At 54.0% G+C, this 22,572-nt stretch overlaps 1 protein-coding gene across 7 annotated transcripts; it reads right to left on the bottom strand.

The window, feature by feature from the left end:
- Window positions 1-430: 430 nt before the first annotated feature.
- AMOTL2 (angiomotin like 2) lies at window positions 431-19,523 on the bottom strand. Of its 7 annotated transcripts, XM_081159330.1 has the most exons (11): window positions 19,325-19,449; window positions 18,678-19,021; window positions 15,191-15,985; window positions 12,157-12,460; window positions 10,810-10,954; window positions 10,342-10,434; window positions 6,051-6,346; window positions 4,962-5,266; window positions 3,968-4,185; window positions 3,053-3,232; window positions 431-2,266 (listed from the first exon to the last, which is right to left on the bottom strand). In XM_081159330.1, the coding sequence occupies exons 3-11, from the start codon at window positions 15,922-15,924 to the stop codon at window positions 2,208-2,210; spliced, it is 2,334 nt and encodes a 777-aa protein (XP_081015456.1). In that variant the 5' UTR covers window positions 15,925-15,985; window positions 18,678-19,021; window positions 19,325-19,449; the 3' UTR covers window positions 431-2,207. The 7 variants fall into 7 exon arrangements, with proteins under 7 accessions (XP_081015456.1, XP_081015458.1, XP_081015462.1 ...); XM_081159332.1 differs by lacking the exons at window positions 18,678-19,021; window positions 19,325-19,449 and adding an exon at window positions 19,502-19,523; XM_081159336.1 differs by lacking the exon at window positions 18,678-19,021 and having other exon boundaries at window positions 3,053-3,229; window positions 19,325-19,432.
- Window positions 19,524-22,572: the final 3,049 nt, after the last annotated feature.

Genomic DNA, 22,572 nt, shown 5'->3' with positions numbered 1-22,572 from the left:
CACAAGTGTTCTATGAAAGTGGAAAGAAAGCCAACACCTCACTCCAGTTCTCTCCTAATGCAGTCTCACAAAATCTCCGGCACTGGTGGATCCTTGAAGAGATGATATTGTGTGCCATCCTAGCCCTGCAAATAAGGGTGGATCTGCCTTGCTTGCTGGTATCCCAGTAGAAAAATGGAAACTGGCACCATTCACTCCTCGGTACAAATAATGGCAGCGACCCTGAGCTGGTTGTTTATGGATATGCTCTGGCCAATGATTAAGAACCGAGCACAGGGTGGGGACGTGGGGGTACAGTTCAGTGCTGAGAGTGGTCAGACACTGTGACATGGGCGGCCCCCACCCAGCCCTCATCCCCTCTGCTTTCCCTCTTTCTCTCTCTGTGCAGTCTCATCGGTACAGACACCACTTTTAATTATTATTTTTTATTAAAATACTGTTATACCCAGTGGAATGCAGCAGCAATCCTGGTACAGGGTAGCATAACAGAACAGCCATGTTTACATTTTAAATATTTACGATAACTTAAACATACAGACACACATCATGGTCTTTGGCAGAAAATGTTCACAGCACAAAAAATACCTTAAAAGAAATACCAAATATTAATCCAAAATATATTAAGTTGTGTGTTTTTTTCCTTTCACAATACTTTTTTACCTTTTTTTTTTTTTCTTTTCGCTTGTAAACAATGCACATGAACCAAATGTATTTTTCAGCTTTCAGAGGGATAAGGGGATTTAAAAAAATATGCAATTGTCCAGCAAATGCAAATGTTCAAAAAGGAACCATGGGAATAAAATAACATACAGAACTTAAAAACAGGAAAGGAAAAAAACAAAGATTCAAGAACTAAAAACAGTCAACACAAACTGCTGAAGCCCACCCACTGCTCCTGGGGCTGAGCTGGGGGACTCCTTAAGACCAGAAGGCAAGTCCGTGCTGCCGGCAGGCTGCCACGTGGATGCTTCCCTCTAATTCCAAGCACTGGCCCTGTTCCAGGGCGCTGGCACAGGGAGCTTGAGGAGCCAGCCTCACGGTGCCATCCTGTGATGGGGGCTCCCGTCAAAGGACTATTTGAGTCCCATCTTGTACCTCGTTGACTAGGTTTCACTAGCATCGCTCCCTCTCAATCCCTCCAGGTGGGAACAAGGACTCAGATGAAAACAGGGCAACTTCTCCAGTTTCCTTCGAGAGGACAGGTGCAGGGAAGTCCACCACAGCAGAGGTCTGTGTATGGTGGCTCGCTTCATCTGGCTCAGGGTCCATAACCAAACTGACAGGGTGTCCCAGGGACGGGAGCTGTGGAGCTATTTCAAGAGGCTGGTGATGGTGGTGATGGTCCCATGGGCATTTAAAACAGCTCAAGATGGGAGGAAAAACGACAGCCAATATCCTGTGGTTCCACCAGTATCAAAATCCACGGGCCAAGAACTTGAGAATGGGAGTAACTGGTAGGCTGGTAAGAAGGTACAGGAACCATGGCAGCAGGGAGGAGAGCACAGAGGAGGGGACAAGTCTAAAGCAGCACGCTTCAATCTTCTGTTCCACAAGAAAGGGAGTCATATACAAACTGCCCAGCAGGTCAGTCCACTTAAACAGCCCCTGCCCACTCCAGGTGAGGGGGTGATGCCGTAGCTTCTGCAAGACTAACATCTTCAACGGTCCCCCAAAGAAGCAAGTCTTAGTGATCCCAAGGAGGCAGTGAGTAGCTGAGGAGCAGATGAGGTTGGCCGGGACCACACTTAGCCAGAGGGGAATACCATGGCCAACTTGATTAGCGAACCAGCCTACTTGTTGTCCACGGGCAGCCATGCTTGGAAGTCAGCTCCCTAAACCAACATATCCCCTCCTTTCCCCTCTTACTACTTGTCAACTGGGGATGCACGGGGGGCTCAGCTCTCTTCTAGGCCTCCAGTCGCTACCCCAGCAGCAAGGCTTGGGCAGCAGTTAATGGCTGAATACTCATTCTGCGTGGGCCCAGGAGGAATGTGGGGCTAGAAGCAGGGTCTTCTGGGGCACAGGTGCTCACACAGCACCCCTCTCCCCTGTAGCATCCTTCCTAAGCTCCTGGGACCAGATGGTCAATGGGAATGAGCGCCCAGTTGGGGGAAGCGGGGAAGCAGCAGTTGGAGGGGCTGCCGGAATGGCACCGAGTGGCAGAGGAGAGCAGGGAACAGTTCTGAGTCCCCACGGCATCAACTCCTTCAGATCAGAATCTCTACCATGTCTGACAAGTCCTGGACTCTCGATGCAGCGACAGAGTCTGCGGAGAGACAAGAGCACAGGCACACACGTCAGCAAGTGTCTCCAGATTGCTCTGGTCAACCCTGGTACATTTTGAAGACAGGATCTTTCTTCACCAACTTTTCCCACCTCAACTGCCCAGGTATCCAGGTTCCAATAACTTGGCCAACCAAGCACAACGCTGTTCCCTCTCAGCTCTCCACCCAGATTACCAACCTCCAGAGCAGAAGACACATTTGTTTATAACTTTGTACTCCTTGGAGGGCTTGGAGGGAGGGTGGAGAGCCCTGAGGGAGGCAGGCTGCAGCATTCTTTTCATGCCTGTGGTTTTTCTGAGATGTGAGGCACAACAGATATGCAAAGGCTAATGTGAAAGGGAGCACAAAATGTAAATGGCATCTTCTCAACTTTCTCCTTCCCTGACTCTTTTTAAATGAAGTCTTCCAACTTGAGAGTACGATTGGCATAACTTGCCAAGCTCCATTGTCTTAGATATTTGGACAGGCAATTAATATGTAAGGAAGCCTAGGGAAGAGGAGATAAAAGTGTCTCCCATGGGGTCGCTTTCTTTCTGAACTCTGGATCCGTCTGTAATCAGGGTTTTCTGTTCCTCTCTCTATTCATGCATCCAACCAGCCCTCAAGTTCACACTGAGGTGCGCCACATGCCCTGCTGGCCCATCACTGTGCAGTGTTCCCCCTGGAGTGGAGGCAATGAACAGAAGGGGGCTGGTCCTGACTGCAATCTAAACCCCAATGTGCCCTCAGCCTTGCTAAGCACAGCAGCTGGGGAAGTGGGGACTTACCCAGTGAGGCTGTCCTCTGGCCACTGCCGCAGCCCAGAAGGCTGTCGGTCTCCAGTCCCAGGCAGGCAGCAGTGCTGTCCGGATGGCCGTCAGTCTGGGTGCTCCCATCTCTGCTCCCGTGTTTGGCATGGGCAGGAAGGGGAGCTGTGGCCACTGGCTCCTCCACAGGAGCCCTGTCTGCTGGAAAGGCAAAAGGGCAATAGTTAATTGCCTCCTCCACAAGATATGGCCCCCATGAAGAACACCCCAAGTTAACTGCACCTACTGGGGGCAAAGGTGGTGCAGGTCATTCCTGATTGGCAAGAACTTTAATTCAGACTAAATGCTCCTGGCCCTGGCCGGTTAGCTCAGTTGGTTAGAGCATTGTCAGGATACGCCAAGGCTGTGGGTTCAATCTCCAGTCAGGGCACATACAAGAAACAACCAATGAATGCATACGTAAGTGGAGCAACAAATCGATGTTTCTTTCTCTCCTTTCCTCTCTCTGTAAAGTCAATAAAAAAGATGCTCCTGTTTCTAAATGGGAATAACTGTCTGGCTGGATTGGCTTCCAAATGTTGAGTGGTAGAACCCTTCTTTGTAGATTAAATCTTAAAATCAGCAGGGATTCTAGACTTTCTATGGCATTTGCTTAGGAGGAGGAGTGGAAGGGGCTTGTCTTAAAAGTGCATTTGCACAGGGAACTTTATCCTTACTTAGATGCTATGTAGCTGGCGCCGAGGGTGATGGAATTTATGGAGATGGGGGCTATAGCACTGGCAAAGACAGCTGTGGGCTGCAGGATCATTGGAGTCATAAGCTGGCTCCCTAGGTAAGGGGTTAGAAAGCCCTGGCTCCTCTGAGCCTCAGTTCTGGGAGGAAAGGCCTGAGAGCAACCTACCCTTCTACCTATGTCACCCACCAGCCCCTGCTCACCTGCAGCCAACCAGGCAGGGGCATCCGCTTGCCGCTCACTAGAGGAGAGCCCTTGCCAGCCCTGGGTCCCTGCTGCTGCAGCCGCGAAGATAGATGGCACGGACTTGGCGGGCCGCAGGGAGCCTTGGGTGGCCTTGCTAGGGTCTTTCCTGGAGCGCTGCTGAAGGACCTTGATCACGGCATCCTTCTCCAGGATCTGGGCATGGAGCACCTTTAACCTGAGGGGAGAGGTCATGCCCACATCGTTAGACCCACAGATCCAGCAGCCTCCACCATTCCCACCTGGTTAAAGCTGGAGGAAAAGCCCTTCCTACAGCCAGGCTGGACTCAATTGCCCTTGCAGCAGGGTCAGGAGGGGGCCTTCAGAAATGTCATCATAGCTCTGGATTTCGATGCTCTGAAAACCACTTGTTCTTAGACCAGCAAAGGCAGGTCATCAAGGAGTGGGTTCTGGACTCATCTGATGAGAGTAATGACTGGCACAACCCTCACAGCTGGGGTGCAACCCCAGAGCTACTGACTATCAAATGAGTTCAGGTGATGTGCTTGTGCCTTTGAGTCAGATACAGGTCAAATGAAATCTTGAGGGGCCTCTGACATTATTTTTGGAGAGAAAATACTAGCTACCCCCAAGCCAGGGACCCAGCCCACATTCCTTCTGGGTAGTACATGGTGTGGACTCAGTTGGAAAGTCTTAGTCTCTGATTTACATGGTGGCAGGGGAGCAGGTAGAGGCCCTGAGCTTTGGACAACATCCAGCACCTCCACAGCCAGGGTATCCTGGGCAGATCATGGATTCAGGTGCTATCTCTGGGAAGAACATGTGTACAACACCCGGTGTGCCAAACATACAGGGTCAGCTCAGAAGTAGGAGGGACTGCTGAGCCATGTGGGGAGAGGGACCTGTTTATCAGAAATTAAAAACATGGCAGGGACTGGACACTGTTACCTCCCACCCCACCTCTGGTGCCCTGGCCTGGCCTGCAATGCCAACCTGCTTTCCATCTCCTGATGCCTGTGGCCACCAGTGAGTAGGCCCTCATTGAAGCTGCTGCTGGGCGAGGGCTGGGGGGAGTGTCGGATGAGAGTGGTGTCACGCTGGGCAGCGGCTGTGGCGGCCGCATCCATGGCGAACTGCCTCATGGCACGTTCCTCCAAATACTTCTGCTCCCACTTGGTCATGTCGGCCTCCAGCGCCAGGATCTGCTCCTCCTTCTCCCGCAGTTGTTCTGAGAGCCGCAGGGCACTGAGTTCTGGGGACCCACCACTGCCACCACCGCTGGGGGTGCTGGCCTGTCTCTGCAAAGCAAGGAGCACTGTGGTGAAGGACAGACGTTGTGGTGTGCTGGCCACTGGGGCTCACCCCCACAGGAGGACGCTCACTTATGCCTGTGGTTGTTCAGCCGTTCACAGCACACTCTTCTCCCATCCTGCTTCCACCCAGAGACAAAGGAGGTGGCACAGTCCCCATATCCCTGCCCCGAATCCTGTGGCCAAGGATGTAGGAAAAATCAGGTCTGTCTCTGCACAGGTGACCATATAAATTATCCTCTAAACTGGGAAAGAAGTGCTCTTAATAATGACACTGGGATAATAGGTATAAACTAGGACAGAACTGGGCATACCAGGAAATTGGTCACCCTACCTCTGTGGGAAGTGTAAGGCTGGGAGTGGAGACAGAACTTGATCTGGTTTGTAAATACCAGAGTTATTTACACAGTCCAAAGGAAGGATAGATGTAGGATCTGGGTGACCATCTCTCTTGATCTTGGGGAGATCACATAAGTCTTCTATATCAAAGATCTTGAGCTACTTTCTCTGGAGACCCAGGATGCTGACCCCTGCTGCTCCTGAGGACAGAAGCCCAAGTCTTGAGTCCTCAGGATCAGCACATGGCCAAGTGGCAGAGCCTCTGCTGAGATTGGTGGCTTGGAGGAGCCTTGCAGCCAAGGTGGAATAGAGATCACCCTTGCTTTCTAAGGGGGACCTTGCGTGGTCTGTGTAGGGGCCCCCAGGGACTTTAAAACTGTCCTCCTCAGGGGCTATCCTAGCTCTGCGACCTCCACAGGGCTGCCCAGCTCACCTGCTGTGCACGCAGGGCCTTGAGTTCCTGCTCCAGGCGTGTGCGCAGACGTAGTTCCAGCTGCTCACGCTTCTCACATGCAGCCTGCAGCTGCCCAAGTGCCTGCTGCAGACGCTCCACCTTCTCCACGTAGGCCTGCTTCTTGCGCAGTTCCTCCTCAGCTCGCGCCGCCCGGCCTTGGGCATTGCTCAAAGCCTGCTCCAGCAGCTCTGCACGCCGCCGCTGGTCCTCGATGGCACCGCGCAGCAGTGCTATCTCCCGTTCCAGCTTCTCCTGCTCCTGCTGTTGCTCATAGCCTGCAGGAAGAGAGAGGGGGGCACGATCAGTGACATCGAGGGTCTGCTGAGGGCCCACTGAGTGCCAGGCTTCGTGTTATCTGCTGGATAAGTATGTTTGCATCTTAGCCACTCGAAAACCCTAGGAGTTGGGTTACCACTATTAACCTCATTATGGGTGAGGAAACTGGGGCTCAGGTTAAGTTAGGAATAAATGGCAATGTAGGACCAGGGCCCTCACTGTAACGACTGGGCTACATTTCCTCTCTGCTGAGACATGGCTGTGCCAAGTTATAGCCCCAAACACGGTCTACTTGTACCAAGTGTCATGGCTTCTAAAATACGTTCACGATTTCCCTTGAGCCTCATGATGACACTAGAGACTGGCCAGACAGGAACTGTGACGCCCATTTACAGATGAAAAACAGAGGCTCAGGTGGACTGTGGCATGGATATCGTTCAAGTGGGAGAGTAAAGAAACAGGGACAAGAACCACTATTTGCTACACCACAAGCTAGGCACCTACACATTTTATTCTGCTGAAGCCTCCGATAACAGCCCCTTGAGGTAAGATCTGTGACCCCCAACTTACAGGGGAGGAAACAGAGGAAGTGAACAGTGCTCCCCAGATGGGAATATGAGTCAGTCTGGCTCCAAAGGACCAAGTTGCTTCTGGCTATGGTATAAGGCCCTGCGCCAGAGGCCTCCCAAAGTGGACTCCAGGGCTCATTCTATGGGCCCAGCACCTACCCCCCCAACCCCCCGTCCCATTACCTTCCATGGTCTGGGGAGACCACTGAGATATGGGCAACCAGGCTCATAAAGAAATGCAGACTTTGGAGCACAATGACAATGACTATGGTCCAAAGATTTGTGTCTGAGGTTCCAGCTATCCTGACTTTTAAATCATCTTGTTAACTGCCCAGGGGAACTCTGTTCAGAGACCCTTTCCATATATCTGGGCCAAGCAAGAACTGAGCCAGACCACCAAATCCTTCAGCTGTTGCTCTAGGCTTAAATCCATCTCCCACAGACCTCCACTTGGGAGTCCCAGGCTTGCCTCCCCCCAGGCCAGTGTGTTTGCTGCCTGCCTTGCTGGAGGGCAGAAGGGGGATGGGCTCTGGGGCCTACCTGATGCACTCAGAGGCACTTTCTCTTAGTAGCACTATCATGGCACAGTGGCATTTTGGAGCTGTTCTCTACTGTGCCAATCAGTGCAGTAGCCACTTGGCATTTAAGGCCATTGAACACTTGTAATTAGTTCAAGGGAGAAACTAAAATTTTCATTTTACTTAGTTTTAATCTTTGGGCCACATGGGGCTAAGTACCTATGGTAAAGGACAGTACAGGTTCTGGTACAGAAGACTGGAGGCCTGGGATCTGGGCAGGCAGAAGAGAGGATTCAATTACTTGGGGTCCTGGGGGATGAGAGGGAGGACACAGATGACTCAGGTCAGCTCTGGCTCACTCTGGATTTTTGAAGGCTGGGCCCAAAGCTGGCCTCATTTGTTGATGTGGAGGGAAAAGATGGGGAAGCTCAGTATTGGTGGAAATTGAGCTGTTCGTACTGGGCTGGCTTAACATTCAGTAAGTGGGGTGCAGGGGGCAGGCAAGGCCAGCAGACTGAGAGTTTGGACCTGGAGACAATGACCCCCTCCTGTGTGAGTCCAACAGCTTACAGAGTTTGCAAGAAGCCTTTATCACATCCCTGATAACTGTCCCATCTGAGAGCTCCAGGTGAAGAAACTGCCAAGGGCGACAGAGCTAGGAGAACCAGGCCTCAGGACTCAGGCCAGATCCCCAGAGAAAGGGAAGGGCAGGGGCATGACCAGGGCAGCCAGAGCTGGGGGTCTGTATGGGCTGCCTAGTAGGTAAAGCAGATGGCACTGGTGATAGGGATCACACTTCCTTACTAGTGGGTGGGTGGGTGAGGGGCTGAGGTCAACCAGAGACCTTTTCTCTGAGAATTCTGTGTTTTCCCCATGGCTATTAAGGAGCAAGGAGGAACTGCTTGGTTTTCCTCGGCCCATGGGGAGGCGTGGGAGGTCTTAGCCTTCTGCTTCCAGTAGCTTCCTGCTTGCCTAGCGCAACCTTTAGGGCCCTGGCCGGGGTTGGGAGTCCTCAGGCCGCGGCCACCCCCAGCCACCAGGATAGAACCATGGGCCTGTGAGTCTTGTCTGGGAGGGGAGCTCCTGGGTGGGAGCCTGGAGGAGGAGGGGGCGAGGGGGCAGGGCATTCGCCTTCTGCCTTGAGAAATCGAGGTTCCCCCCATCTGCCCGCTGGTCTCCCTTTGTGTTCACTCTCTCCTCCCAACGCAGCAGCGGGCAGGAAGGGCTGGGCGCGGGGCAGGAGGCGCGCAGCCGCGAGGGCGCGGCGGGGGGACGGCCCGAGCGGAACAGCCGAGCGGCGCAGGAATGCCCGGCATCCAGGTCACCCGCGGCTGCGAGAGGACTGGCTCCAGCGAGGAGCCGAGAACAGCCCCGCGCTCGCTCCCCGGGGAGCGGAAACGCCTCCGGGCAGGCTCCTCCCCGCCCCCCGCTGCCGGCTCCCAGAAACTCGCCTGTGACTTCCTTTGTTTGGCGGATCCAGGGCCCACAAGTAGACCCTTTCCTACAGGACACCCCTATACTGCCTACTCCCAGCAACCGGTCCTCTCCAGACTCCCAAGGGCTGCTCCCTCCCCTTTCTCCCTCACCACCCATCACCTCCCTCCCAGAGACACGAGTCCTGGCCACCTCACCCCACCCAGCCAGTACAGCCCAGCCTACCTCCTGCCCCGCCCCCACGCCATTCAGTGCCGCGTTTCCCCCATTCCCCGCCCTGAGCCCTCCAGGAGGAAGAGGGAGGTGCTGCCAGTCAGAGCTCACTCCTCAAGCTGCTCCACCATTTCTGGTCACCCCCTACCAGTAGTGCCACCCACAGTAGGCTTCCTGATGGGTTCCCTGACTCCTTCCTCAAGGCTACCATCACCCAGACATCAGACACCCCCATTCCTCTTCTCTGCACACACCCCCAAATACCGCTATAGCACGAAGTATGTTCAGACAGTAGGAGCTCAAGAAATAACTGCCTCTTTGTCTCTTCTGATTGCTAAGCTTCCTGCTGCTGAGCTCAGTGCTTCCTCTGCGGCCCCCACCCCATGTACCTCTCCTTGAACCTTCCAGCTGTTTCTTCACCTGTGGCCCACTTTCCATCCCTGCCATTCCCACAGTCTCTCTCTCTCTGGCCACTGGGGACCCCCTAGTCACTGGTCTTCAGGCCACCCTGTTCCCTCGCATCTGTGGTTCCCTTGAATCTGTTCCTTCTCTGTTCCTTCAAGCTCAGCCCCTCTCTCTCTTCACCTCCCCGCCATAGTACCTTCCTGGGCCTGTTCTCACCCTCTGCTTAAACCCAGCCAGGTGCTTAAAACAGTGCTGCTGATGAACAAATGACTGGCTGAACGGAATAGCCAATAAGAAACTCATCCACTCTTCAAGGAGGCTCGATCAACCCCTTTAGAGAAGCCTCCCCAAATCCCTTTTTAGACGGCACCTGTCGTTAAGCTCCAGGAACCCATTTTTGCTGTCTTCAGGTGCCTCCATGCTCCCTAGTTTCTCATCCACCCCTTGGGCACCCCCAACCTTTCTGTTGCCTGGAACTTCCTGGGAAACTCAGACTCTTCCTCTCTTTCATCTCACCATCTCCAGGGCGATCCTGCCTCCTCCACTGCCCACTACGCCTCTGCTTCCAAAAGACACTGCACTGGTGGTCAGCACCACAGCTCAGCAAATCCCTGCTCGCCAGCTGTCCCTCCTGTATCCACTGATCTCCCCAATAAAACCAGATTTTACCCTTCTCTGGAAGCCACCCCTCTCCCCAAGTCCAGTCCAGCGCCCAGCACATAGTAGGCATTCAGTAAACCTGTGCTCAAAGCACTGTTTTGACAAGAGAAAGATCGAATCCTCCCTGTCCGGAGGGGCTGCTATGGTCCCACCACCCACACATCTGGCCAGTTTCTGAGTGGGACCCCTACTCACTCTGAGCAAGCAGCTTGGTCACCATGTCCTGACTGCCAGCCTGGGCCTCCTGAGTCTTGTTTGCCAGGCGGCGGTTTGCAGATTCCAACCTCTCTGTTTGAAACAAAGGAAAGATGTTTGAGTATCAAATGAAGCTGCCCGTCCAGGTGTCCCCCGGGGTCTCATCTATGAGGTTGCATCCTCCAAGCTAGGGATGGGCTCTTAGGGGAGCCCCTGGATCAGTTCAGGGCCTAATGAGGGAGCAGCTGGGGCCACATAGATGAGAGCTCCATGAGGGGCCCCAAGATCCAGAACTCAAAATAAGCATCACCGTCAGGGTGGCCCCCAAGGGGTCTCAACCTGGCCCTCTTTGAGTCAATTTACACTTCTTTTTGCAGAGGACAGAGATTTTGAATTTTTCTCTAGAACTGAGGAATTTAGCCCTCCACAGACACTCCTGCCCCATCCACCTGGGTGACCTGCTCTCACCTCTAAGATCCCGGTTGAAGTCCTGCAGCCTCCTCATTTCACTGTCCATCTTGTTCCGCATGGTCTTCTCCAGGGCCTCCCGCTTAGAAGAGGCTCTTGTCAAGCTCTCGTGGGCCTCAGAGAGCCGTTGGATTTCACTTTCCAGCTGCAAGAGACAGACAGCAGGGCTGAAGGAAGGGGAGAGCTCCCAGGGTGTGTGTGGCATCAAAGCCCCCTGAACAGGCCCAGGCTGAACTGCTCTCCATCACAGAAGGTGAAACGGAGAGCAAAAAATCCAGGTGGTGCCCGGCTGGGCGTGGCTCAGCGGTTGAGCGTTGACCTGGGATCCAGGCGATCGGGGTTCGATTCCCAGTCAGGGCACATGCCCGGGTTGCGGGCTCAATCAATGACTCTCTCATCATTGATGTTTCTATCTCTCTCTCCCTCTCCTTTCCTCTCTCCCAAATCAATAAAGATATATTTTTAAAAAAATTTAAAAATCCAGTTGGTGATAGTGGGAGGGTCAGCCTCAGGGGGTGGACCAGACTGTTGGGACCAGCAAGCAAGGGTCCTGTCAACTGTCAACTGTCAACTGTCCCAAGGCCCAGATGCTTAATGAACCCAGAGCCAGGATGATTAAACACAGCTTTTCGATCTGAGCCCAGTGGGTCAGCAGTGGGCACAAAGACTCCAGCCATGTTCTGAGGTTTGACTTATTTTAGACACCGCAGGACAGCTGTGGGAGGCTTGAGGTCACCTGCTAAAGCTGAACACACAGCGGTAGACCTTCACTAAAGAATGGGGGCACTGGACCCCAGCCTGAGCTGCCTCTGCCCGGAGTATTTGCTGCTCTGGCCATTGCCATCCACTGCAGAGGGCCAGCCTGGCCCAGCTGCCCCTCCCACTTGGCTCCTGGCAGGTTCCGCACGTGCTCCTAGCTGGCCTGTGATTCCAATAAGTTGCTCGTTTTTTTCCAAGAGGAGGGGCTTTCTCTTTGGCCAGGACTAGCCTAGAACAGACTTGCTGTTGTGTGGGGGACACAAAGGGCTCTCTGTGGGAGGTGTCCGAGGGAGGGGAAGGGTGTGAGTGTGCAGGGAGCTGGTGAATGAGCTCTTTTTAATCACCACTGGCCAGCAACTGCTCATGCTCCAGACCTGCTCTGCCGGCCTCCCGGCTGCTCCCCAGCTGTCTGGAGTCAGCCAGGGAGGGTGCATGAGGGATTAGGGGGTGGGAGCAGAGGGATGGGTGAAAGCCGAGCCAGACAAGCTTTCAGACTCCACTGCCTCCCCTTCGACTGCCCACTCCCCAGTCAGCCTTCAGGTCCCTTCCTCCCCCTGCTCCACTGAGGCTCCAGCAAGCAGGGCCTACCTTCTCCATTCGGCCAGCCTTCTCTGCTGAGATCTCCAGCTCTCTTTGTAGCCTCTCATTGTCCCTCTGTAGCCTGGCATTCTCTCTCAGCACAGTCTCCATCTGGGCCAGTTGGGCACTGCCCGAGGTGGCCGAGGAGGCCTGGGTGCTTACTGGCCCGTCCACTCCAGGTGGACTGAGGGAACCTAGTGGGCCATGGCTGAGAGCAGCTGGGTGTGGGGGTGGAAGGTGTTCCTGGGGTTGCTGCAGGTACTGGTACTGCTGCTGCTGGAGGAATACAGGAGGCACCTGGGCCTGCAGGATCCTAGGGAACAAAAGAGATGGTGCTCAGAGACTGCACAGGCCCCCATGGCTCCCACCCCAGAGCAGCCCTGAGTGAGCCCAGCCCTCCTGGGCATACTGGGAAGACAAGTCAACTCAGCCTTCCCACAGTGGGAAAGGCTTTTTCCACCTAGTGTCTGCCTAAGACCCTCAAGGACCAGGAGAGCAGGGCTAGAGGGTCTTGAGATCAGAATGCCCGTTTCACGCCCAGCTTCACTGTGGCCAGGGCCTTGGGGGATCAGCCTGAGCAGTCCTGGACTTCCTGAACAACCAGTGCTTAAAGAAGGCATCTTTAAAAATGCGCACTTGACCCTTCTAATCAAAAGCAGTTTCTTTTTGGGTCTGGACGCCCACCTCCATCATGACCGAGCACAGCCTTCCAGGCCCCTGGGCCACTCAGTGCCTGAGCCCTAGCAGCTACCTCTGTGTGTGTTACAAGCCTCTAGTTTCAGGCATTCCATTAGCACCTGCCAGTGCAGCACACTCACGTTTCCCCCTCCTATTTCGGGTCCCTTGCAGAAACATTTTTAGAAGACTGTGGCTAAGGTTAGAGTGGCGAGACAGATGTCAGGATGAGAGCCTGAGCTCCAGTCTGACAAAGTAGGCATTTAAATCCCCAAGGTGCCAGCATGGCTCTGCTAAATCATGAACGTAGGCATCTCTAGCTTCAGGGGGGTTCGCCAGGGCCACACAAGGCCTGGCAGAGTGCTGGGCCTACAAGAGGAGCCGCCATGATGGTGGCCATCCCCTACCTTTCCCAGTGGTGACAACAGCTTACTCTCCATTTAAAGAGTAAATATGACCCAAACACTGCATTTTCTTAGGTGTAGGGGCTGCCTCTGGACTATAGCCATAGCCTGAATTTAGGGACAATGTTCTACGGGCTTCTAGCCTGGTTTAACACAAGCCTCAGGGTCCTGTGTTGAGGGAGGGAGCAAAGAGCAAGAGACATGGACGGAGATGAGGTGACAGACCCTTTCTGGGGCCTGTGACTAAATGTAAAACACTAGACTATCTTAGTTTTACCAGGAATTGTCCAATTCCCAGAAACCCCACAAAAATTTAATTCTACTCCTGGGTCCATCACCTCAGTACTCATGCCCAGCCTCCCCTTCATCCCTCCCCCTGCAGCCCTGCTCCCCTGCAGGTTCTTCTCAGGACCCTAGGCTAAAAGACCCTGCCCCCAGTTCCCAACAAACAGTCCTCATCTGGTCAGCCCAAAGGAGAGGCTGGGCAGATATACATCTCTTACTGCCTAAGGTAGACCTTCCAGTGAGAGCTGAGCAGAAGGGTCCCATTGGAATGTCCAGACTCACTGCACTGCTAAATGTGGCCTTCTCTGGGTTGCTTCATGAACTTGCCCCCCTGCACTGGGCCTGGCAGACACAACTGGCATTCTTTGTGGATGACTTAGCTCCCAGAAAGAATAGAGTCTCCTTTCCCTTCACACTTGCTCTCCCTCCCCCTCCCCCTTTTTTTGTTCTCCTGCAAACAGTCTACTTCCTTTCCACGACATTATCTTTTCCTGACAGGGTTCAATAAGGCTAGTCCCAAAGAAGAAACCACGACTCAGCTTCCGAAACTCTCCCTAATCCAGCTCTGAGAAGGGAGATAAGGTAGGGGGCCTGGGAGGTAGAGGCTGGAGAGAACCCATAAGGTTTGGTTCCTCCAATGCCAACACCCTCGAGTCACTTATTTCTCATCACTCATTTCTCGAGAGCAAGGAAAGGCCAAACGGTGGGAAAGTGGGTGACTAAACAAAGACTCAGCAGGCCTGAGGAGAAGCAGACTCTGACCCTGAGCCACCAGAGGAAGGGAGTCTGCAAATCCTCAGGCCCCTCTGGGGGGAGGTTTCCTGGTCCCCTGTAGGGGATGATGCTGGGTGTGTGAAATGAAGAGTGTGTGTCAGTTTCATCTCCAGGAACCCATTATATCTGCAAACTCTCTGGGCTCCCTGTCTCCATTCTTGCCCCTTAGAATCCATTCTCTACAGGGAGCCAGAGGGGCCTTTTAAAAAAGGTAAGCAGATCAGATCCTCCAAAAGCTTGTTTTCACTTAGAATTAAACTCCAAGTCCCCCAAAAGCCTCTCCTGAGCCTCCACACACAGGGGCTCTTCTGGACCCAGAATCCTCTCCCCCTACAGGCTCGACACATGGAACATGTGGGTAAACACAAAAGGAAATGAACAGTGGAGAAGGGGCAGCTTCTGCCTTGGTGTAGAGTGGGCAGAGGTCTCTAAGGAGGCCATCTGGTCCTGTCTGTCTCCAGTTAAGAATGCCCCCCAATACTCACAGAAAGCACTGTCCACTACTTAAAAATCTCCAGAGGAGGTCCCCTTTCTCCTCCTTAACTTTGAGTTTGGCAATCATTGCCAAACTGTCTTTAGCAAGTTCTTTTTGAAACCTAACCTTTAACCCCCTGCTGTAATTCATACCCTCTGGGAACTCTAGTTAATTGACTGCTACAGCTAATCAGACAATTTGGTGTCCATCTCCGAAGTAAAGCAAAGGATGTCACTAAGTTCTCATGTGACCTTGGCTAAAGCCCTCCCTCCTCTGGGTATTAGCTCCTCACTCTTGGGAAGGAGGGGGTTTCAACAGCCTTCCTCTGGGCTTGCCAGCCGTGACACAGGGGCTGTCTGGAGGCTCTCCACCCTGGGAGAACTATACTGAATGCAAGTCAAGAGCTTGAAAGACCAATGTGGGCAGTTACCTGACTTCAGCATGCTGGAGATGTGGGCTGCCACGGGCACGGTACCGCGAGTCGGTGACAGCAGTCGTCGTCTCGTGAGCTAGCATAACGTGTGGGTACTGAGGTGGAGGTCCACGGGGCTCCAGGCCCTCGGCATGGGGGCCCCTGGGTGGGGGGCCCTGCTGGTTTCGGGCCAGCTGTGGGAAGCTGTGGGAGGAGCTCATGTGGCTGGGGACCCGGGCACCATTCCTCTCCAGGGACATCTGCAGGAGCCGTTCACTCAGGGAGCGCACGTGCCCATGCCTCAGCTCTCGCAGGGCCTCATCTTGCCTCCGATTGCCTCCAGGGGCCCCTCGGGGATCCTGGTCACCAACACGTGGCCGGGGCCCCGCCTGCTGGGCTGCATAGTACTGCAAGTGGGCTTTTGCCTCCTCATAGGTGGGCAGCTCCTCGCCCTTGCTGGGCTGTGGGCATAGCCGGTAGAGGGTATTCTCTGCCAGGTGGGTCTCACCACCCTGGTGCTCCTGGCCCTGGGGTTCCTGCCTTGTGGCCTGCTGCAGCACCTGGTTATCCTCAGGTGCCAAGATTTCCACAGAGGCTTGGGGGCTCCCTGTGCCCCCAGCTCCAGCCCCACCCCGCAGGGCCTGCTGCTGGATGGCCAGCAGCGTTCGTGTCTCAGTCAGGTTGCCATAGCGCAGCTGCTCCTGGATGAGGCGATGCAGGACTGTTCCAGAGGAGTCTTCCAGAGTCCTCATGCTTCCTTGGTTTGCACACACCTGCCTGGATAATGGCCAGAGGCACGTGGCCCCAGGGCACCTGGGAAGAAAGAAAGAAGAGCAATGAGTGGGAGCATATGGGAAAGAGGGAACTTTCCATTAGGGTCAGGTCCGAAGCATAATGTTAAAGAGCAAGGCTTAGAATGCCACACAAGCCTGAGTTCACCAGCCAGTGCTGCCCCTACTGATTAAGGCAAGTTACCTAATCTCTGAGCCTCAGTTTCTCCATCTGAAAAACAGAGAGAATAACGCTTGCTGCATGAAGCTGAAAATTAAAAGAAGCAATGGCTGTTGAGTTCCTGGTGCACTATAATTTTGGTAAAGAATTGCCATTATAATTATATTCATGGAGACTTACTATGCCTTAGAGAAAGATATCAGTACCTAGAAGGTAATCGACCAGAAACCATAGCCTCCTGCAGTCAGCCACCCATCAAAGAGCCTGATGAAAGACTCTAGGACAGGCCTAGGTCAAATCTAACCACTGAGCTGTCCAGTCCAGGGGTGGACAGGGCCCCAGTTTATTGGCAGGTGATAAAGAGTGAGTCCAGCCCAGTAGGAGCCCCAGGCAAACAGCCCCCAGCACCCTTTAGAATGAAGCATGCCGGAGTTCCAGCCTTGGCACAGCTAACCCACCATCCTCTACGCTGCGGAGCCCTCCCTGTCATGGGATGACCTTGGCAGTCACTCTGCAAGGTAAATGGGAAGGAGAAAATGCATCTGGATTGGTGAATAAGGGATGAAAGAAGAGAGGCTACAATAGGACAATGGTTTTGTGAGGTGAGGAAAAAAAGGTGCCACCCATCCAAGTTTGTAGGTCAGTCCCATAACTTGTGTGTTGACAGTGTCTGTATGGGCGCTCCAGGGAAAAGAAAGGCTGGACAACATTTTTCAGTTTATGATCACTGCCAGCCCCCCCATACACATACACACACACAACTTGGAAAAGCCCTCTTGGTCCTCTTGCCACATAGCTGATGGGCACTCAGCCTCTTGACATTAGTAACACCCGCTTGAGCCCAATCTAGGAGGAAGGGAACAAGGGGGAGGCTCTTGGTTGCAGGGAGCTGGAGGCTGGGGGCTGGGGACTGTGGGTGCAGGGAAGTTATCTCTGAGGAAGGTGTTCCCTTCTGAGCTTGGGCTCCCAGTGGCTCATGCCTCACTAGGCTTCCTTTCCACAGCCTCCTCCAACACAAACCTCCAAACTGGGATTCAGGGAAAGCCAAACAAAACCCACACCTCCACAGGTCCCGTGTGTATGGGAGGAGGGGAATGGGAGGAATGTGGCCCTTCCTCTGCCACAAACTAGATCCAGTGGCTGCTGCAGTTTGGGCTTGGCAGATTGTCAGAGCAGCCATTCCCAATCCACTTCCTCCTCCTAGCTGCCCACAGCTAAGGAGCCGGAGATAAGTCTGGAGGACATCTCGGTCCCCATCCTTCTTGGCACCCAATCATCCTATCCCCTCCCCCTACACACTGGAGTGAAGTTGCAAGTCTCCAGAGCTACCAGAGGCCACACAAACAACAATCAGTTTGCTGACAGCAGCAATTTTCAACGGTGTTCCACAAAGAGGCGCACTGGTGTGCCACAAGAATTTTTAAAACATGCAATAGCTGACTATTTAGTCAGGGGCACTGACCTCTTTTTCCTTCGAATGTCAAATAAAAAAATGACAACAGCCAGCACAATTGCCCTCCTGTGTGAATGAATCATACCTATCTATTTTTTTTGTCAGATCGGCAAAAATATATATAATATTTTTTCTTGGTGTGCCGCTAAATTTTAGTGATTAGTTTATGTGTGCCATGAACTGAAAAAGGTTGAAAATCGCTGCCCTAGAGTTTCACCCGCCAAGCATTGCCTAAGTTCATCACTGTCCGCCTGATTCGGAGGAGGACAGGGGCCTGCAGAGCTTTCCGGACAGATTCCAGACCTCCTTCCCCCAACAGTGCGCCTGGGACCAGGGAACACTGCCTCCGGGCCTCTCATCCCGAATTTCTCCTCGACAAGACCCTCAAGATGCATCTTTTCAGCTGAGCCGTGATTAAAATCTGCGCACGCCCACCCCCTCGGTGCACCTCGGCTGCAATAGCGCGCGGGGTTCTCTGAAACACCCCCTTTCCAAGCAAGCACGTCTCTCCGGCCTTTGCCTGGGCTCACGCTCGCCTATAAAACCGGAGTGAGGGTCTCTCCAGCCCCACCGCAGCCAAGGACCCCGCCCTACCCGGACTCCCGGACGACCACGAGTGCTCGGGAGCTGTCGGTGCGCCTAGAGAGAGCGGCCGAAGGTAGTCGGTGGCCCAGCGAGGTCTTTTAAGCGTCGCAGGCCCGCCTCCTTCCCTCCCTCGCCAGCCCTTTGTTTTCCGAATGCTCCAGCGCTGACGTCACCGGGCTGGACCTCAGGCTGCATTCTTTCTAAGTGAGAGCCAATTCGTGGCTCCAAAGAGGATTTTCCAAGGAAGACAAAGAGGAATTCTTGGACTAGTTGGGGGCAAAAGCACCTGTAACCCCCACTTAATTAAATCAGCACCAGGGCCCTGAGGCTTCAATTCGAAACGACGCCTCTTTCCTTATTCCACGCCCCTCTCCCCGACCCGCGACCAAACCACGAACCCCACTCTCCCCAGAGGCTGCTCGATTCCCCAGCCCCAGGGGACCCGTGCGCCTTGGAGAACTCCCCCATTCCGCGCGCACGATGCGCCACCCTGGGGGCCGAGTGGCCCTTGCCCACCTTTGTCACTGTCCTTGCGCCCTGAGGACGCTGGGTCCGCCAGGCTCCTGCTCTCGGAAAAGACCGGGCCACCTCGAAGCACGGATTCGACTTGGGCCCGTCTCCGCTGGCCCCGCGCGCTGCCTGAAGCGCCGATCGGCCTTTCCTTCCGCGGAGGCCCGCGGGTGCTCGGCGCGGCGAGGCCGGGCGACCCGGCCGGCTCCTCTCGGCGCAGCTCGCGGCGGAGGTGCGCGCTCAGCGGAGGCGCCGACGCTCTGGCTGCTCGGGCCCCAGCGCGCAGCCCCAGGGTCGGCCGGCGCTGGAGGCGGCTGCTATGCCAGGAATGTGAGAGTTTCAGGTTCCCCCTAGGGATCAAAGCGAACCACAAATAACCTCTCAGCGCGCCTCCCTCCTCCGCCCTCCGCCTCCTCCCGGCCCCCGCCGTCCTCCCAGGAGGCGGCGCTGCGGGCCTGGCGCGGGGCTGGCCCTGGAGCTCCGTTCCCGGGCTGTTTGGGGCCCTCCGGGATGCGCTGCGCCCCTCCGCTCCCCGTCCCGCTCCCCGCCTCCCCCTTCCCTTCCCGCCACGCTTTGCCTTGGGAACTGCTAGGGACGAATTAATCCAACTTTGCCCAATACCTTCCCCAACCCTGTTCCCTCCTTCCTCTCACCCCTTCACGCGTGGGCGGGACGACACCAAGGGATGTACATCGCGTGTCCCCGAAGGATTCTGGTGTCGCTGCGGTGGGGGGCTCGGTGTGTGTGTGTGTGTGTGTGTGCGTGTGCGTGTGTGTGTGTGTGTGTGTGTGTGTGTACAGGGGGAGGGACGAATGCAAAGTTGCCCATACCTGTCTGGTTCGAACCGCGCCCCGGGTGAAGAGAAGACTCTGCCTCCTGCGCCGAGCCTCTTCCTAACCCCACCAATTTCACCGCCAGCGGCGACCTTTGAATTGCACTTTTATTGTTTACAAACACCTTCTCCAGTTCTTTTAGGACTTGTCTCCACAGGAAGTGTGAATCTGGGTTGGAAAATGTTCTAGTTAATTTGGTCCATCTAACCAACTGAACCCCCCGCCGCCAGGCGCTCTGTCCAGCTCTAACAGAAGGTGGTAATGGGCATCCCTTTACGCAGAGCCCACGGTGTGTCTCCACCCGCTTTTCTCCTAGTCATCCCATTCAGCCTTCCCAGTCACCCTGCCAGGGAGGTCTGTTACCATCCTTATGTTATAAATGAGGACACCTAGTCTCAGAGAAGTTAATTAGTTTGCCCCGGGTCACACAGGAAGTAAGTGATGAAGCCAGGTAACCACTGGGCTGCTTAGTTTCTCATTCTCAAAACCCTTTCATGGCCACCTGAATCCGGGTGCCCTAGAGGGACAGGGCAGGCTCTGAGAACCCACCTCTCCCCACCTGCCCTTTCTCTGGTCCAGTCTCTTCTTCATTTCCCCCTACACCCCTGCCAGCTAGCATCACCCCCCTCCCCACTCCCATGCCCACTTCTGTTTCTCCTGCGGTTTCTCCTCTGGATGGAATTCTCTCTTTGCCTTTATGAACCTTCCTCCCTCCCTCACCTTCCCACTAAGCTGGTCTATTTGTGCTGATGGAAACCCCTTCTTCAGAAAGCCTACTCTGACACACCCTTCCCACCTGGCGCCCCCCCTCCCCCCAGCTCTGTTTGCCATTCCTGAGCCCTAACCACACTGGGCTTCCCCACACACATTGGGAGCGGAGAGGTTGTCAGGCTGCTGTCCCCAGGAGAGTCAGAGCTAACTTCCAAGTCTGCCTGGGCCATCTCCTCCTCCCCTCACCATGAAGTTTGCAATTCCAAGATCTGCTGGAGGGGAACCAGGGACAAGAAAACTTTGTAGGTTCAAAGAGCTATTTACTAACCAGAAACATTGTTAATTTTTAATAAAACCCTCCCCAAAATTTGTGTATGTGTGATTTACTTGGAAGCCAAATATTGCATTTGGCTTATCATTACAAACAGTGATCAGCTCTGAGACAAATGAAAAAAATAAGTCATTTGTGCCAAACTAAGGGATATTTGGCTATCCAAGGAACACCTCACAAAAAGAAACTATGGCCAATATGCCACTGTCTCAACTAGACACACTAGGTAGAAATTTGAGAAATGAAAAGCAAGAGAGAAGAGGTCCCCAGGTGGCCTTGCCCTATGGACAACATTCTTCTTGGAAACACTGGTGGAGGTGTGAGAGTGGGTGTGGGCATGTGCACTCTGGGGTTGCAAAATCAGGGGAAAGGCCACGTGGTACAGTTTCTGCCTTTGGGGCATTTGGGGGACAACTGACAAAAAGCTTGGCAAACATTCTTGAGATGGTTGCAGAAAGGGGTGGGCCAAGAGAGCTAGAGTCAAGGAGGTACATCTTGGAGTGGGAAAGTAAACTGCACACATAAATCAGCCCTCGTGACTACTCAAGACTACTCAACTCTGTGTCCCCCTAGAGCAACAGAGGGGGAAGAAGGACCCCAAAATCTGAATGGGAAATTTACACACACTTTTCTTTTCTCCTCCTTTCTGCAAAGATGGAGGGCAGTGCCTTCCAGGCAGGGCAGGGCTGGAGGCCTCAGTGGAGCTGCCTGAGCTGGCAGCCACACCTGTCTCTGCAGGGTGATTGGGTGAGAGGGTCACCACAGCTCAGATGTGCCAGAGGCAGTGTGCACAGGTGGGCACAGGGATGGTCAGCCTGCTAGCATGTACATCGTCTTTGCTTACAGCAGGGGAAGAGAGGATTGCCTAGTGAGCCAGTGCATGCTTCCTTTCAGCTTTGTCCCTCTCTGCCCATCTTGTCTCCTCTCTTATTCCCCTTCCCCTGCAGGTAATGACTCTTCCCAGATGACGGTGTGGCTGGCTGGGTCTGGACTCCTGCCCAGGAAAGATGCAGAGGTGACCCAGTTCTCAGAGTAAACCAGGCTTGATGCTTTTGCTCAGGAGAGTGTAGCTCCCAGGGGTGTGGCTGCATCATAGGTGTGTACAGGGCTTAGCAAGGGATCCTGGCACCCACACCTTCTTCCCTCTTTAGCCTGGGCCTAGGCTGTGTCCCACTGTACCCAACAGCAATATGAAGGTGAGTTCTGAGTTGGACCCTAGCAGCTCCCTCCTATGGAGCTGGGAAAGGAATGGTCTCCTATTTCCCAAATGGTTAATTGTTGGAGGAGAGGCTCCAGGGCCCAGATGGCAACATCAAAGGAAGACTCTGCTAGTTGTGAAATTCTCCCTTCCAGCCTCTCTTGGACACTTCCTTTGATAGATTGTGGGAAACAGGAAACCCACCAGGATCTAGAACAGGTGGCAAATTCACAGCAAGAACTTGGACATTGGGATCGAAGTTCCAGTGCTTGTTTCAAGAGCCAAGTTGGGGACCTTCTTCTCTTTCTCCTTCTGTAAGCCCCTGTGGTCCATTATTCACCCTCTTTTTTGCTCACCCTGTCCCAGGTTTTTCCCCAAATCCTCTCCTTCCACCACCACCATCCCCCTTTCACTCCAGGTACCAGGCCCAGAATCTCCATCAGGCACAGGTTGCCTCACAGGGTCTGTGTCTTTGGGGGATTAATTCCTCCAGAGTTGAAGCATTTTTGAAATTAGGCCCCACAATGGTTGAGGCAAGAGGGTGCTGTCCTAAAAAATCAAGAAGTTCTGACTTTCCAAACTGCATATACCCTTGAGTCCTTGGCCTTCCTCTGTGCCCTTAGCTTCAGATGTTCCTACAGGCCCAGGGGTGGGATGATTCCTGCAGGTGGTGAGGTGCCACACTGGGGAGGGAGCTCTGAACACTATTCTCATTTCTTCCCCCTGCTCTGGGGTCTGTAATTGCCCAGAACCTCCAAGGTCCTCAGTCCTGCATGTGTCTAGGAATAGTGTCTGATGGATATTGGTGAATACATTCGTAAACTACAG

The sequence above is a fragment of the Miniopterus schreibersii genome, assembly GCF_964146895.1.
Source record: "Miniopterus schreibersii genome assembly, chromosome: 15".
Lineage (NCBI taxonomy): Eukaryota > Metazoa > Chordata > Mammalia > Chiroptera > Miniopteridae > Miniopterus > Miniopterus schreibersii.
The sequence above is the reverse complement of the archived record's forward strand: the minus strand, read 5'-3'. Positions and strand labels throughout refer to the sequence as shown.

Excerpts from the sequence above, each read along its gene's own strand:
- AMOTL2 (XM_081159332.1), bottom strand. The coding sequence starts at position 15,924 with ATGAGGACTCTGGAAGACTCCTCTGGAACAGTCCTGCATCGCCTCATC. Across the intron at positions 5,267-6,050 it reads AGGCCCTGCGTGCACAGCAG|AGACAGGCCAGCACCCCCAG; the intron begins GTGAGCTGGGCA and ends CTTGCTTTGCAG. Across the intron at positions 3,233-3,967 it reads CCCTGCCTGGTTGGCTGCAG|CAGACAGGGCTCCTGTGGAG; the intron begins GTGAGCAGGGGC and ends TTGCCTTTCCAG.